Source organism: Trachypithecus francoisi, unplaced genomic scaffold (assembly GCF_009764315.1).
Source record: "Trachypithecus francoisi isolate TF-2019V2 unplaced genomic scaffold, Tfra_2.0 Lachesis_group15, whole genome shotgun sequence".
NCBI lineage: Eukaryota > Metazoa > Chordata > Mammalia > Primates > Cercopithecidae > Trachypithecus > Trachypithecus francoisi.
The window spans coordinates 53620993-53638949 of NW_022681460.1; the positions used below are offsets into that span (position 1 = coordinate 53620993).

At 35.6% G+C, this 17957-nt stretch overlaps 1 protein-coding gene across 2 annotated transcripts in view; it reads right to left on the reverse strand.

Moving 5' to 3' along the window:
* AK9 (adenylate kinase 9) overlaps positions 1 to 17957 on the reverse strand; it is a 176069-nt gene that overhangs the window by 103943 nt on the left and 54169 nt on the right. Inside the window, exons 13-15 of one of the 2 annotated variants that reach the window (XM_033234862.1) lie at positions 7896 to 8040; positions 4884 to 4979; positions 4700 to 4795 (exon numbers count right to left, since the gene is read on the reverse strand). In XM_033234862.1, the coding sequence (XP_033090753.1) occupies positions 4700 to 4795; positions 4884 to 4979; positions 7896 to 8040 (337 nt within the window). Of the gene's footprint in view, positions 1 to 4681; positions 4796 to 4883; positions 4980 to 7895; positions 8041 to 17957 lie in introns of both variants that reach the window. The other variant, XM_033234861.1, reaches the window with a different exon arrangement.

Consider the following 17957-nt stretch of genomic DNA (forward strand, 5'->3'; position numbering starts at 1 on the left):
AAAAAAAAAAGTAGGTGACTCCCAAAGAAGATTGTAATATAAACCTAGGGAACCAGGACTCACATTCCCAATTTTTAATTAAAATAACAACCATAACATTTAAATGGGTCAATATATCTAGCAGCAGATAATGAAGGTAATAACCTTTAACAAAACCAGGAGTAATTTCAGTTTATTATAATGCCAATGGATCTAAACAGAAAAAAACAATCAACAGTACCCTTCTTGAGACAACTAACACCCTCTTGACTCCTGGAGGTCAAGGCTGTGCTTACTTCAGAGACATGGGGCAGAAGAATGACTTTTTACCCATGGATACTGGCAATATTGGCATCCTTCCAGCAGTGGATAGAGGTACTGCTGCCTGCTTCTAACCTGGACTGCCTCCCCCAAAGAGGGAGCAGACAGTCTCAGGGTGGGGCTTTCTTTGTGGATTGGAGTTGGGAACTCCACAGCAGCAAAGATGAGGCTGTCAGTTGCCACCTGACAGTGAAAAACTTAATGTACAGGGGGTGGGGTCCTTCTTCTGTGAAGACTGTGTGTGTTAAGGCAGGAAGAGTGCCATACACGAGTTTCTGACAGTGCCCCATTCAATTCTTACTAAGGCTTTAAATAAACAGCAGGCAAGCACATCTGTCTGAATTAGTAGGAGAAACTAAAAAAACCAGCTCTATATTATTTAACAAAATATAGATGCACTTTAAAACTGAATAAAAAACCACAATATAAGTTTATATATATAAACTTATACAAATATATTTATATAAAATTTATACATATATATGTAAAGCTATTATTTATATATGTCCTCTCAATTATATATATATGAAAATTTCCTCTCAGACATTTATATAATTATATATTACATATTATAAATTGAAAATTTATATATTTATATATGATATAATCAGTTCTCTCACTTAGACATTTATATATAATAATAATCAATCTATCCTCTCAGACATTTAATATATATATATAAACGTCTGATTGAGAGGAAGACTATTCAAGCCTAAAAGTGAAGGAAGAAAGCAACAAAGAGAAAATAATGATTTGACTGCAAAAATGTGAAAAATACCTTTACTTCAAAAACAGCAAGCTGACTTAGAAGACAAACCACTCAATTTGTAAAATATATGAAAAATAAGAGACTAATATAGACAGTTTATACAGAGACTATATAATTGATATAACTATTTAGAGAAATGGGCAAAAGACAAAAATAGTCACCTCAAAAAAGAAGAAATATAAATGGTTAACAAATAGGAATTTAAATTTCTGAAGCAAAAATTAAAACAACAGAAAATACTGAGGAAGTTTCCAGGATCTGGCTGGCAGGCGCTTTGTCTCGCCTTCGCCACAGTAGGCTCTTCCTGTTAGTCTCTGCTGCCACTTCTTGGCTCTGGGAGGCCCAGGTGGCTCTGCAGCAGCCTCTGCCACCCTGTGACCTGTGGGTACTGGGACATCCCTAGCTGACGCCAGGACACCCAGGAAGCCGAGGAATGGACTCCATGGCTTTTGAGGATGTGGCTGTGAACTTTACCCAGGAGGAATAGGCTTTGCTAGATTCTTCTCAGAAGAATCTCTACAGAGAAGTGATGCAGGAAACTTGCAGGAACCTGCCTTCTGTAGAAATCATATGGTACAGAGACTGTGTGAAAGCAAAGAAGGTAGTCAGTATGGACAAGTTGTCAGCCAAATTCCAAATCTTGATCTGAATGAGAACATTTCTACTGGATTAAAACAATGTGAATGTAGTATTTGTGGAAAAGTCTTTGTATGTCATTCCCTCCTTAATAGGCACATCCTAGCTCACTCAGGATACAAACCATATGGAGAGAAGCAATATAAATGTGAACAGTGTGGGAAATTCTTCCTTTCTGTTCCAGGTGTTAGAAGACACATGATAATGCACAGTGGAAATCCAGCTTATAAATGTACGATATGTGGGAAAGCTTTTTATTTTCTCAATTCAGTTGAAAGACATCAGAGAACTCACACAGGAGAAAAACCCTATAAATGTAAACAATGTAAAGCGTTCACTGTTTCCGGTTCTTGTCTAATACATGAATGAACTCACACTGGAGAGAAACCCTACGAATGTAAGGAATGTGGGAAAACATTCAGATTTTCTTGTTCTTTTAAGACGCATGAAAGGACTCACACTGGAGAAAAACCCTATAAATGTACCAAATGTGATAAAGCCTTCAGCTCTTTCACTTCCCTTCGTTACCCTGGAAGCATTCATATTGGAGAGAGACCCTGTGAATGTAAACAATGTGGCAAAGCCTTTAGTCAATTGAGTTCCCTTTGTAACCACAGAAGTACTCATACTGGAGAGAAACCCTATGAATGTAAACAATGTGACCAAGTCTTCAGTCGCCTCAGTTCCCTTCACCTCCACGAAAGAATTCATACGGGAGAAAAACCTTATGAATGTAAGAGATGCCGTAAAGCCTAACACTCGTTCCAGTCACCTTACTCACCATGAAAGAAGTCATGATATAGAGGCTGGGTGTAGTGACTCAGCCTATAATCCCAGCACTTTGGGAGGCCAAGGTGTGTGTATTGCTTGAGTCCAGGAGTTCATAATCAGCCTGGATTAAAACAATGTGCAATAACCTGGGCAACATGGTGAAACTCTAGTCTCTACAAAAAATAAAATAATGCCAGGCGCAGTGGCTCACGCCAGCTACCCGGGAGGCTGAGGCAGAAGAATCACTTGAACCCAGGAGGCGGAGGTTGCAGTGAGCCAAGATTGTGCCACTCCAGCCTGGCGACAGAGTGAGACTCCATCTCAAAATAAATAAATAAATAAATAAATAAAGCCCCTTGAATGTAAGAAATGTGGTAAAACATTTACTCTTTCCTATTCCCTCATAAACATGAAAGAGCTCACACTGCAGAGTAACCTTAAGAATGTAGGAAATGTGGTCAAGCCTTCAGATTTTCCCGTTTTTGAAGATTTGGGAGGACTCAGAGTGGAGAAAAACCTTTTGAATTTAAATTTGTGGTAAGGCCTTCAGTTGTGTTAGTTCCATTTGAAGACATCAGCTCATTCCTGAGAAAAACCCTATGAATGTCCAGAATGTGGGAATGTTTCATTTCTCTCATATCCACTCAAGGACATATGAAAATGCACACTGTAGCTGGCTGAACCTTGTAAATACAAGAACGTACACAGGATTAAAACTCTAATAGTTTAGAAACTGCAAGAATATTTTCAGTTTTAACATTCACTTGAAAAGTCATGTGAAAAGTCCCACTGGAAAGAAGTTCTATAAGTGAAGCTTTTCTAATTTGGAAAACCTGATGCAAATGAATTATCGTGCAGTGCTTGAAAAAAATGTATGAAATGTTACACAAGTTACAAGTATATTGATTTTATCAGTGAAAAAAAAGAGAAAATACTGAGGAAACAATGACATGTATTTTGAATATTACTGGGGAATCATAATTTGGAACAATTTTATGCAAAGCAATTTGACTCTGTCTATAGCTTCATATTTGTTAATTTAGTACTTCCTAGAAATCCCCAGGAATTCTAGAGAAATTGTGCAGTAACTTATAATGAGGGTTAAAATATTTCCCAATGAAGTAATATAAATAAATGGTAAATTATAAGTAAAAAATGTAAAAACAGTTTATATTATAGCTATTCTGTAATATTATATTACATATAATTATCATGTAATGTTATATAATGTAGTGCTATATGCTCTTATGTTCAAATATTAATAGAAAAATTTTATAAGGATAAATAGCACAATGGGTAAATGATAAAACTTCACAGCTAAAATTGTGGCCTTAAGATGCTCTAATTTCAATACGTTAAAGTAGAGAGCTTTTAAAAAAGAATTTATGTTGAATAGGAGTGGTGAGACAGAGCATCCCAACGATTATAAATCATGCTGCTATAAAGACACATGCACACGTATGTTTATTGCAGCACTATTCACAATAGCAAAGACTAGGAACCAACCCAAATGTCCATCAATGATAGACTGGATTAAGAAAATGTGGCAGATATATACCACAGAATACTATGCAGCAATAAAAAAAGGATGAGTTCATGTCATTTGTAGGGACATGGACGAAGCTGGAAACCATCATTCTCAGCAAACTATTGCAAGGACAAAAAAAAAAACACTGCATGTTCTCACGTATAGGTGGGAATTGAACAATGAGAACACTTGGACACAGGAAGGGGAACATTACACACCAGGGCCTGTTGTGGGGTGGGGTCTGGGGGAGGGATAGCATTAGGAGATATACCTAATGTAAATGACGAGTTAATGGGTGCAGCACACCAACATGGCACATGTATATGTATGTAACAAACCTGCATGTTGTGCATGTATCCTAGAATCTAAAGTGTAATAAAAAAATAAAAAAGAATTTATGATATGATAATGATTGTATAACATTGGAAACATTCAAACATTTTTCTTTGGGCTCTAATTGTATCTGACTCCCCATTTATATGTTTTCTTCTTTATTCTAGTAAATTGACTTCTGTTTTACCGTTGTTCAGGTTAAATCCATAAGGAAAAATTTAGCTTTTTTCCTCCTGAAGTTTCCAGTTTTGGGGGTAATTTTAAGCATAAATATAAACATAATCAAATATGAAACAAATGAAAATGAGATCCACAAACATGGGATTAGCAATTCACTTTGTTACCATCTTTATCAACTTTACCAGCTTGATCATGGAGGACATTTTCTGACTTTGTTTTGGCTTCTTCAGTGTTCACTAAAGAGCTGTCTCTGTCCCTTTGGGAGCCTTGAATGTACCCTGCAATGAAATAGTAATATACTTTATCAGCTAATCTATTTATATTAGGAATGATTTGGTCAATAACATCAGCAATATATTTCTTTACCTTCTTCATCAATTGACGAGTGTGTTGCCTCCACTGGGAATACTCCAAACTCCATTTTTTCATATTGCCTTTGAAATTCTCTTAAAGTTGTTTCAGCTGAAATATAACAATGGGTGGTGTTAGCAAAAGGTAGTTGGGGATAGGGAGGCAGGTGGAGTGACCAAAAGCACCTGCTTCAAAGTTAGATACACTTGAGTTTCAGTTCTGACTTACAAGCTGTAAGGGCTGTGTGGCTTTGGTAAACCACTTGATCTTTTTGTCTCAATTACTAGGCAATGAGGATCTTTAAACTGAAAGCACTGCTGTGAGGATTAAATGAGGTAATGAACATAAACACTTAACTTGGAAAATGCTGGCACATAGGAAGGCCGTTCCATGTTGGCTGCCATCCTCTGTATAATCATGTAATTTTTATGTTAAAAAACCTCAATATTCTCCACTGACAAATTTTTCTTAAAAATATACTGAGGCAAAATTCAATAGCAAAAAATTCCAATTTTAAAATTTTAAGTAGAGTCACTCCTATTGTCAGATTTAGAATAATTAGTGAACTTGGAAAAGAAAATAAAAAGGCTTTTAAGTTTGCAGCATATGAGAGATAGCAACTATTGCTATATTCCAGTGGGAGAAGGTAATTTGTGGAAAGCTGTAAAATCTATGATTTAATGTTAGAATTTAATGTGAAAGAAACATTACAGATCACTGTTCTTCCTCCAGGAGCCCGGCTAATTTCCCGCCTTGGTCCAGATCTCAGTCAAATGTCCCCTCTTTGGAGATGTCTTCCCTGGGCATCTCAACATTTCAGTATCCCTACTCCAGTCACTGTCTGCCCCATTACCATGTTATATTTTTTTCCAATCTGTTCCCTTGCCTTTTTTTTTTTATTGCCTTCTGCCCTCTATTAAAATGTGAGCACCACAAGGACAGGGACTTTATGTGTCTTGTTCTCATCTGTATTGCTGGTGCCTAGAATAATGTCTAACACAAAGTAGGCACTCAAGTATTTGTTGAATGAATTAATAAATTCATTTTGTCCAGCCTTAAGTAGGTTGAATAACAAGCCACTTTAGTAGTCTGAGCCAATATTTCTCCAGCCTCAGTTTGTAAGTTGTCTGAGATATTTTAAAATTTTCAATTTTCATTTCGAAGGTAATATACTAAAAATATAACTTCACTCTAGATTGTCTGGATAACTGTTTGCATGGCATGCAATTTCAGTGCTGGTCTTTTTGTTGTTTTTTGTAATCTCTTGGGCACCATTATTTCATTTGTTTATAGGCTAACAGGAAAGAAGAGAGGCAGATTTATTAGGCAAATACTGTGTCCTCATCTAGCAAAAACTCAACCTTACCATGTAGGGAGAAGTAATTTCCTTGCTATTTAAATAGTTTCAAGCACAGAAAATGTTGAGAAGCTTCCTAATTTATGTAAAAAGTTAAAAAAAAAAAACAACTGATAGCAAACTTTGACAAATAGAGACCACCTCTCCCCGCCCCAACTATAAACCAGTCACACCTAAGAATGTAGGGAAAAAGTCCTAAATAAACAAAGTAAAAAAAAAGTATGTTATAAGAATAATGAAAATGGGCACAGTGGCTCATGCCTGTAATCACAGCACTTTGGGAGGCCAAGGCTGGAGGATCACTTGAGGCCAGGAGTTAGAGACCAGCCTGGAAATCATACTGAGAGCCCTGTCTCCGACAGAAACAAAAAAATCACCATGACGAAGTAAGGTTTATTTCAGAAATACAAGAATTGTTTAATGTTGGAAAATGCATTAGTATAACTGATCAGTAGGTCAAAGGATTGAAAACTTAAATGATTATCTTGAAAGATGCTGGCAATACATTTGATAATTTTCATTCTTTTTTCTTTTCCTTTTTTTTTTTTTTTTTTGAGACAGGTTCTTTCTCTATTGCTCATGCTGGAGTGTGGTGATGTGATCATAGCTCACTGCAGCCTCAACCTCCTGGGCTCAAGTGATCCTCCCACCTTAGCCTCTTGAGTAGCTGAGCCTACAGGTATGGACCACCACACTCAACTAATTTTTTTTTTTTGTAGAAATAACGTCTCCCTTTGTTGCCCAGGCTGATCTTGAACTCTTGGCCTCAAGAGATCTTCCCACTTTGGCTTCGCAGAAGTTGGGATTACAGGTATGAGCCACTGAACTTGACTGCATCTGGCAATTTTCAATATCTACTCCAGATAAAAATACTTAATAACCTGAAGGAGAAGTATTGACAAGAACCCCTTCAAAGATGCTCAGTATCACAACTGCTATTTGACATTCCAGAATTGCTCATCTACATAATTAGTCAAGAAAGGAAATAAATATAAGTATTGGAAAAAGAGGGGTTTAAACTATACTTCTTTTCAAATTATATGATTAGCTCTCTGGAAAACCCAAGAGAATCAACTGAAAGTCCATCAGAACTAGAAAGTAAGTTTAATAAAGTAGAAAGTTATAAATAAATATATGAAAATCAAATAGCTTTCCAACACACTGTTAATAACTACTTAGAAAATATTATAAAAAGATCCCATTCACTAGTAATAAAATGACAAAATATCTGGCAATAAGCTTATTAAGAAAACTGTAGACAATACATGAAGAAAGCTACCAAATACTATGGAAAGACAAAAATAGACTAAAAAATGGAGATTTCATGTCTGCATGAGAAGATTTAATAGTAAATATGAGAATTCTTACCAAATTATTATATAATATTAACACAATCCTCCCATTGGGATTTGTTGTAGAACTTGACAAAATTCTACAAGCATCCTAACTGAATCCTTCTGATTCATTTCCTTAGAGGTCTAGAATTGAAATTTTTTTTCTCTGCTTTTGAATTGGTTTATGTATAGTCATTCCTTCGACCATTTGTTAAGAGTCTATCATGTGTAAAGTGCCAAGAATGCCAAGATGAGCTAAACAAAGTCCTTGCTTTCAAGTAGCCAGGCTTAATTTTCACCTAAACTTAAAACACACATTTTAAAAAGATGTTTCACCTTGTTTTCTCGCTTGCAGTTCCGTGAGAAGCTTTTCTTTCACAACTTTAATTGCTGCTGCAGTGGCCTCAGCTATGGTATTTTCTACTAATGTTTCACGGGCTTTATCAAAACGTGGCTGAACAAGTTGGGCATAGTCGACTACCTGCAAAGAATATTTGAGAAAATCAATATAAGCAGGAGTTACTGTGACTGTAAAACACATTGTTCATCTATCTTTCTATATCTACCTGTATTTCTATCTCTATTCCAAAAATATTAATACTACTTGAGGTATATTTGGAGTTATGTTCAGAATTCACCTATTTTTGAGTACTTGCTTTAATAGAAATTCAGCCATATTTTTCACATAGGATATTTATCTGTATTATGTATTTATCATGTAGTATATATATTCAGATTATGTATATATATTTTGACTTAACAGAAGTTAAAACATAGATATTTTTTTAATCAATGTTATATGTATAACTTACACACAATAAAAGGCATACATCTTAAGTACACAGTATGATGAGTTTTAACAAATACATATATACATAAACCACAATCAAGATATAGAACATTTACTGGGTGTAGTGGCTAACATTTGCAATCCCAGTACTTTGGGAGGTTGAGGCAGGAGGATCCCTTGAGTCAAGGAGTTTGAGACCAGCCTGAACTTTTACATCACTCCCTAAATTCTCTTATGCTCCTTTGTTGTCAATCCTTTCCTGCCTCACCCCTTCCCCAGCTTTCATTCGTGGCCCCTGGCAACTACTTTCTGCTTTCTTTTACTACAAATTAGTGTTGCCTTTTCTAGAATTTCATATAAATGGCAGCATACAGTATGTGATCTTTTTCAGGTTATCCCTCCTTAGCAGAATGTTTTGGAGATTTATCAGTGTTATTGTGGGTATGCTTTTTATTGTTGAGTGGATTTCATTGTATGAATATACTACAGTTTTTTATTCATTTATCTATTGATAGACATTTGGGTTGTGTTCTAAGTTTTGGTTATTATGAATAAAGCCGTGATGAACATTTGTACAGAAGTCTTTTTGTGGTTATGTGTTTCCTCTTCTCTTGGGTAAAAACCTAGGAGTGAAATTCCTGGGCCATATGGTAAGTATGTATATAACTATATAATAAACCATCAAACTATTTCCAAAATAGTTGAACTATTTTACATCCCTACCAGAAATATATGAAAGTTAGTTTCCTTGCATCCTCACCAACACTTGGTTTTGTGAAGCTTTTAAATTTTCCACTGGGTGTGAAGAAGTATCTCATTGTAGATTAAATTTACAGTTCCCTAATCATGAATACTTCTGAAATTCTTTATACATGCTTATTCACTTATTTTTTTCTCTTTAAGCATATGTTCAGCTTTTGCCTAAAATTGTGTTAGAATAATTTCTATGTTCTGGATATAAGTTGTCAGGTGGATAATAGATTTAATACAGAATATTGGGGTCTTAAAAATAGGATTCTATGTGTCTTTAATTAATATTTACAGATCTCTATATTCCCATTCTGCTTTTCTTTTGGTAGGCTTACACTGCTTTATTCCATGACAATAAATCTTCATCCACATCATCAGTTTTTAGTATGTGCATATTATTGCATCAGATGAATATGTTACAACTTATTTAACTAAAATATCAATACATATATGGTATACTATATATACATAATAGTACACACATATACATATATACCATATACCATATATACTATTCATATATATACATATACAAACAGATACATATATATTTTATATACTTGCTGATAAAAGCATAACCATTAGGCATAGCAATTGGAAATACATATACAAGCCTAAAATCCATGCATATCCTTTGAACTGTCAATTCTGTTTTATGGATTTTTCTTAAAAAACTGTCAAAGATATGTTCATAATTTTGTTCATCATAGCCTAGTTTATAGTAGCAAAAATGTATATACCAAAATATAGATAATATGTGTATTATATATTATCTATATATGTATTATATATTATCTATATATGTATTATATATTATATATGTGTATGTATATACTATAGTTATATATAGTATACATAGCATACTATATACATTGTATACTATGTATATAATATGTAATATATTTTATATACTATACTATAGTATATTATACATTATTAATGTATAATATTAATATCAATATAATATGTATTAATATAGTGTTATATTAATATATTACCATTATATATCAGGATAATAATATATTAATAATATATTAATATTAAATTGCATATTATATATAATATATAATATATGCATAGTATGCTATATATGTATACATGTGTATTATAGGCATAAAATATATATGTATATAATATAATATGTGTATTATAGACATAATATATACATACGTATAATATGTATAAAATGTAGACAATATATAATACACATTATGGATTATATTTTGGTATACACATTTCTGATACATAAACTAGGCTATGATGAACACAATTATCTACATATCTTTGATAGTTTCTTTAGAAAAATCCATATAACAGAATTGGCAGTTCAAAGGATATGCATGGACTTTAGGCTTGCATATGTATTTCCAATTGCTATGCCTAATGGTTATACTCTTACTAGCAGTCTATGAGAATGTGCTTCTCCCATCCTACGTACACATCGAAATTTGGTGTTTTTAGTAATCTTTTAATTCTTACAATGAGATTGATATGACAAGTCTCTGATTTTTGGCATCTCTATCAGGGAGGTAGTATCCTTTTGCTAATGTTTAATGGCATTTGTATCTATTATTCTGTGAATTGCCTGTTTGTTTTTTTTTCTGTTGGGGTTTTATCTGCATATTGATTCATCTTTTTGTATCTTAAAATGATAATTCCTTTATCTGACACATATTGTGATGTGATGGGTTTAAAATAAGTCCACAAATCTTTTGACACACCTCCCTTTGGAAGGTGGAGCCTAATTCTCCTCTTTAGTGTAACTAGAACTTAGTAGTGACTTGCTTTAAATAGAGTACGATGCAAGTGACAGCGGATGACTTTTAAGACTAAGTCATGAAAGACATTATAGCTTCCTCCTTGGTTTACTCTCTCTGAGGGTAGTCAGTTGCCAGGTCATGAGGACACATAAGCAGTCCTATGAAGAGATCCACATAGAAAGGAACTGAGGTCTCATTCATGTGACTGAGCCATCTTCCAGCCCCAGCCTAGTGTCAGATGAGTGCAGCCCCAGATGACATCTTACCTGTAGCCTCATGAAAGAACCTAGGACAGAACCACGTAGCTAAGCCACTCCTGAATTCCTGACTCAGAGAGACTATGCAAGATCATCAATGCTTACTGTTTCAAGTTGTTAGGGTAATTTTTTATGCAGTAATAGATGAGAAACACACACATAGCAAATATATACTCAGTATTTTCCTCTGTATGCTGTCAAAAGTTTTAGTTTCCTTCTAATTTTTTTCCTTTGTCCTTCTAATTTACACTTTAAATAATCTGAAATTGCCTGGATATAACTTTTTCTTTCCCAAATGATGAATTAGTTAGGAATCTTAGAGACACATACACACACACACACACACACACACACACACACACATTTCTTCTCCCACACCCCTCCATAAGCCTCCAAGAATTAGAGAATACATTTAAAAAAATAATATGCATTATTCATGTTATGCTTATAGAACAATTATTCACAATTACATAGAACACGTTCATATTTCTGTTCTCGCAGGTTTTTTTTAATGGGGGTTGCTTAGTTTTCTATATACCTATCAATAATGAATTCCTAAACTCTTCTTCACAAGTATAAATTTCTGCTTGAAAATATATCAGGTAATCATCTCCCTGGAGCTATCTCTTCTAGAACCTTCTGGACTCCTACCCCAAACTGGATTGGTTATTTTCCAGGCTTCTAGGCCTGCAGAACAACTGACATCATGGGTTCTCCTTCCCCCACCATCTTGGGATTTCCTAACCCTCTTGATGCATGGATGCCCTTTTGCTTCTGGATCCCATGTTGCCATCTTAGTTTATGCCCTCATTTTGATGCACCACATCCTCTAGTAGCTTCTGACAAAGAATACATTAGAGGTAATTTTTTGCATGTGTGACTGAAAATGCCCTCATTGTATCGTTAGACTTTGTTTGCCTGAATATAAAATTCTAGGCTATCAGCCACTCCCCCCCCAAAAATGTCTTCTGGCTTCCAGAGTTGTGGGTTGAGAAGTTCCATGTTATTTGAATTCCCAGTCCTTTCCATGGGACCTAGTTTTCCTCTCCAGAGTCTTCTAGGCTCATTTTTACAGAAGCTTCTGGATCTTTGCCCCCACTGTCTTATAATTTCAAAGTGATGTCCCTTCGTGTGGGTCTTTCTCCATCCATTTTACTGGGCATTTACTGTGTCATTTCTATCTGGAAGCGTGTCCTTCAATCTGGGAAATTTTCTGCAGTTATTTCTTTGGTAATATTCTTTTCTCTGGTAGCTCCTACAAGAATTCCTATATGGATAATGAACACCCTAGACTGACCTTATGGTTTATTTTCTTTTCTATTCTTTTTTCCATTTGTCAATTTATACTAATTTCTAGAAGGTAACTTTAATTTCTATCTTTTAACTCTTCTATTAAATTTTTCATTTGTGTTATATTTTCTTTTTTAATGTTCTTCCATCTTGCATATATTTTAATTTCAAAGGACCCTTTTTGTTTTCCAAATGTTCCCTTTTCTGTTTCTATTATCCTGATCTAGTTTCTAGATTCAATACTTACTCTTATTTTCCAGAACATATTAATAATTGGAAGCTTCATTTGCATATTGTTTCTTTAGTGCTTGGGTGATCTGGCTTGGCAATTGTAATATGAAACTCTTAGTCATCAGAAGGCCAGAAAGTGACTTTTATCCAAAAATATCTTTGTGTTAATTCATTTTTCAAGGACATTTTTCACTTGCTATATACTTCTAGGATGGCTTTTCTTCTTGTAGTTGTTTAAAGCTCTTGTTTCATTGTTTTCTGATTGCCATTGCTTCTGATGAAAAGTTGGTAGTCATTTGTATCAATGTTTTCTTCTATTTAATGCATCAATTTTTCTGTGGCTGCTTTAGGGGAGGGATCTCCCACCCTCAGGCCATGGACCTGTAGGAACTGAGCGGCACTGCAGGAGATGAGCAGTCCGACGAGCATTACGGCCTGAGCTCTGCTTCTTGTCAGAGCAGTGGCAGTGTTAGATTCTCATAGGAGCACAAACCCTATTGTGAACTGCACATGCAAGGGATCTGGTTTGTGTGCTCCTTATGAGAATTTAATGCCTGAGGATCTGAAGTGGAACAGTTTCATCCTGAACCCATCCTCCATCCCCACAACCCAGTCTGTGGAAAAACTGTCTTCCATAAAACCAGTCCATAGTGCCAAAAATACTGGGGACTGCTGCTTTTGGGGTTTTCACCATTAAATATGATGTGTGTAGGTGTGGTTTTCCTTGTATTTATCCTGTTTGGGGCTTGCTGAGCTTCTTGGACCTATAAGTCAATCTATAATTTTTTGGTTTCTGCTTGGTTTCTTAATTTAAGTTGACAATGATATTTTCAAGTATTTTTTTTTTTTCTGTCCTATTTCCATTATCATCTTCTTCTGGGACTTCACTGACTCACATTAGACAATTTGATTTGTCCCACAGGTCCCTGAAGCTCTGTTCATTTTTTTCAATATTTTTTCTCCCTCTGTTCTTCAGACTGGAAATGATTTTTTGATCTGTGTTCAAGTTCTTCCACAAATTCCAATCTGCAGTCAAACTAATTCAGTAAAACGTTCAGTTTGGTTTTTATATTTTTAGTGCAGGATTTCCATTTGGTTCTGTTTTAAGTAGTTTTTTCATTTATCTTAAGAGATTCTCTATTCTCTTATACAGACCTTAAGCATATTTATAACAGCCATTTTAAAGATTTTATCTGCTAAATCCATCATTTGGTCCATTTCAGGGCCAGTTTCTATAGTCTCCTTTTTTCTTGATATGGGTAACGTTAGTTCCTGTTTCTTTGCATGCCTTGCAATGTATGTTGGACATTGTGGATGATACATTATTAGGGACTTTGAATTCTGTTATCTTCCTCTGAAGACTGTCATTGTTGACTTTTGTGCTATCACGCAGTTCAGTTACAGTCATGTGTTGCTTAACAATGGGGATACATTCTGAGAAATGTGTCATAAGGTGATATTGTTGTGCAAACAGCATAGAGTGTACTTACACAAACTTAGAGGGTACAGCCTACTAAACACCTAGGCTATGTGGTATAGCCTATTGCTCCTAGGCTACAAACCTGTACAGCATGTTGCTGTACTGAATTTTGCAAGCAACTGTAACACAACGTTAAGGATTTATATGTCTAAACATATCTAAATATAGAAAAGGTACTGTACAAATATGGCATAAACATTTTTTAAATGCTACACCTGTATAGGGAACTTACCATGAAACTTGCAAGACTAGAAGTTGATCTGGGTGAGACAGTGGGTGGTGAGTGAGTAAGAAGGTCTAGGACATTATTGTATACTACTATAGACTTTATAAACAATGTACACTTAGGCTACACTACATTTATTTAAAATTTTTTTCTTTGTTCAACAATAAATTAACCTTGTCTTATTATAGCTTTTTTACTTTATAACTTTCCAAAATTTTTAAACTTTTTGACTCTTTTTCAACAATTCTAGCTTACAACACAAACTCATTGTACAGATGTACCAAATAGGTTCTTTGTATCTTTATAAGCTTTTTTCTATTTTTCGATTTTTAAGCTTTTTTTGTTAAAATCCAGGACACAAATACACACAGTAGCCTAGCCCTACACAGGGTCAGGATTATCAATATCACTGTCTTCCTCCTGTACATCTTGTCCCACTGGAAGGTCTTCAGGGACAATAACATGCATGGAGCTGTCATCTCCTATGACAACAATGCCTTCTGGAATATCTCTTGAAGGACCTGGCTGAGGCTGTTTTACAGTTAACGTTTTCTATAAGTAGAAGGAGTACATTCTAAAATAATGATTAAAAGTATAGTAAATACTAAACCATTAACATCATTATTATTGTCATCAAGTATTACATAACTGTACATAATTGTATGTGCTTTGCTTTTATACATCTGGCAGCACAGTAGGTTTGTTTATAGCAGCATTACAAACACATGAGTAACTTGTGCTATGATGTTACAATGGCTATGACTTCACTAGGCGATGAGAAATTTTCAGTTCCATTATAATCTTGTGGGACCACTGTTGTATATGCAGCACATGACTGTATTGGTTTACCACATTGAACTTCTGTTTTTTGTTTTTTTGAGACAGAGTCTCTCCTTGTCGTCCAGGCTGGAGTGCAGTAGTGTAATCTATGGTCACTGCAATCTCCACCTCCTGGGTTCAAACAATTCTCCTGCCTCAGTCTCCCGAATAACTGGGATTATAAATGTGCACCACCATACCTGGCTACTTTTCGTATTTGTAGAGACAGAGCTTTACCGTGTTGGCCAAACTGGTCTCAAACTCTTGGCTTCAAGTGAACCGCCCTCCTCAGCCTCCCAAAGTGCTGGGATTACAGGCCACTGCAACTGGCCTGAACCTCTATTTTGTGCTTTATTAAATCCAATATTTGGAAAGCCCCCAAGTATTTCCCAATTTGATAGGGTTCAATCTCCAAATTCAATCCCCCAGATTTCATTGAGGAGTGGTTTTAGGTTTGGTAACGGAGGGTGTAGAGTAGGCCTTAATCTAGATTGTAGTCCTTATTCCTAAGGGATGGCCTTTACAGTGTGTCAGCTCAGTGTTCTGGTAACAAGGCCTCTTCTTTGCAACTAGGCCAGATGTCTCAAGTCCCAGCACTCTTCAACCTCCGGTATCTGTTCTGTTGACAACCTGTAGGAGCCATCCTTCGATAAGCTTTGTGAAGTCTCCTTTGAGAAGCTCTTGGCCATGCACACTTGGGCCTTGCTCCCACTCTACTCACAAGCAGCTCCCTTCTCCCTGCTGCTCTGCTTCACAGTGCAGGCTGCTTCAGAACTGAGCTCAGCCTCCTCAGCTCCATAGAAGCACCAAGCTCTGCTTGTCCTGTCAGGAAACTGTCCCCATCCACACAGATAATTGGGGTAACCAAGTAGCTCACCTCATGAATTTCTCTTCCCTCAGGGATCACACATTAGGAGGGCTAGTTCCCCTGTCATGGCTGTAATTTAAAGATTCTTAAAAAGATGGTAGCCATGTACAGTTCCATCAGTAGTTTTTAAAACTTCCCATTCATACATGTTCTCATTAGAACAAAAGTTGTCATTCTTTTGACATGGGTGAAAATTTTCATCTTACTATTATTTTATGTTACTTATCTGCTGATGAGGTTAGGCATCTTTCATAAGTTTTTTCCCCTGACAACTCATCTTCTGTGGTTTTCTCTAGCTATCTGTTGCCTATTTTCCTAGGTTTGCCTATCTTTATCCTTTTGATCTATAGGCGGTCTAAGTATACAGTGCCAGAAACATGTTTTTAGTTATACTTGTTTCGAAGATCTCCCAGGCTACTGGGTTTCATTTAAAAAACAGAGGCCTTGTATCAGAGAGAAATGTTTTATGCTCTGATGAAATACAATGATCAATCTTAAAAAAATTATTTTGGGGTATTGTCTAATTGTTGCATAACACAGTACCTAAAAACTTAAGGACTTAAACAAAAAAATATTATTTCAGTTTCTGAGGGTCAGAAATAATAATTTTTCATGATTTTATTTTATTGTATTTTATTTTACTTTTTTAGAGAAGAGGTCTCAACTTTTTGCCCAGGCTGGCCTCAAACTCCTAGACTCAAGGGATCCTCCTGCCTCAGCCTCCCAAAGTGCTGGGGTTACAGCCACTATGCCAGCTGATTTTTCATTATTTTACATGGGAAATTTATAATGCATTATACCTTGACTCAAATTCTATAATGTAACTAAAACATAAGCAGAGGCCTATTACAAGTAACAGGCAATCATGTTGTTTGGATGCAAAATGGTTAAAACATCATTATGTGATCACCAAACAATTAATATGATTGGTGATACACATTTGTTTTCCATGCAGTAAAATGGTCTTTCTTAGGGCCAGCAACATTTGAGACTCTGTTACTGACACATGAGGGAGTTTTCTAAACACTCACACTTGATTTTGACATTCTACCACTTGTATTTGAAATGTATCGCACCATCTTTCCTGACTATTATAAATTTAAAATGTAGAATTTTCTTTTGGAAATGTAAATATAAACAGTATTTGAAAAACGTTGTATTGGAAGATATGTATGGTCTACGATGTTTGCACATTAAAAACCAGGTGATGCTTTACAGGAAAACATTATATAGGAATACATTTTAAGGATGTGTTTGAATTATAAGACCCTTGTACTACCTAAGAAGTATAAAAGTACCAATTTATATTGGAAGTAATATGTCAGGCATTATTTCTTGGGTGACTCTTTAAAGAAAATAATATATAACATGCAAGATAATAGAGAAAAGTTTTAATTAGTTAAAAATGATATTACCTAGGATAGCATCAAAACCCATCAAATACCCAGAGCTCTGTGCAAATTTCTACACAGGAAACTCTAAATTATTACTAACATAAATTAAAGAGGGCTAAATAACTGGTAAAATGTATCATGTTTATGGACTAGAAGAGTCAATATTGTAAAGATGTCCATTCCTCCAACTGATCTATAAATGTTATGCTATCCCAGTTAAAATCCCAAAAGATTTTTCTACATAAAATTGCAAAGGGCTGGCCGGGCGCGGTGGCTCAAGCCTGTAATCCCAGCACTTTGGGAGGCCGAGACGGGTGGATCACGAGGTCAGGAGATCGAGACCATCCTGGTTAACTCGGTGAAACCCCGTCTCTACTAAAAAAAAAAAAAAACTAGCCGGGCGAGGTGGCGGGCGCCTGTAGTCCCAGCTACTCGGGAAGCTGAGGCAGGAGAATGGCGTAAACCCGGGAGGCGGAGCTTGCAGTGAGCTGAGATCCGGCCACTGCACTCCAGCCTGGGCGACAGAGCGAGAC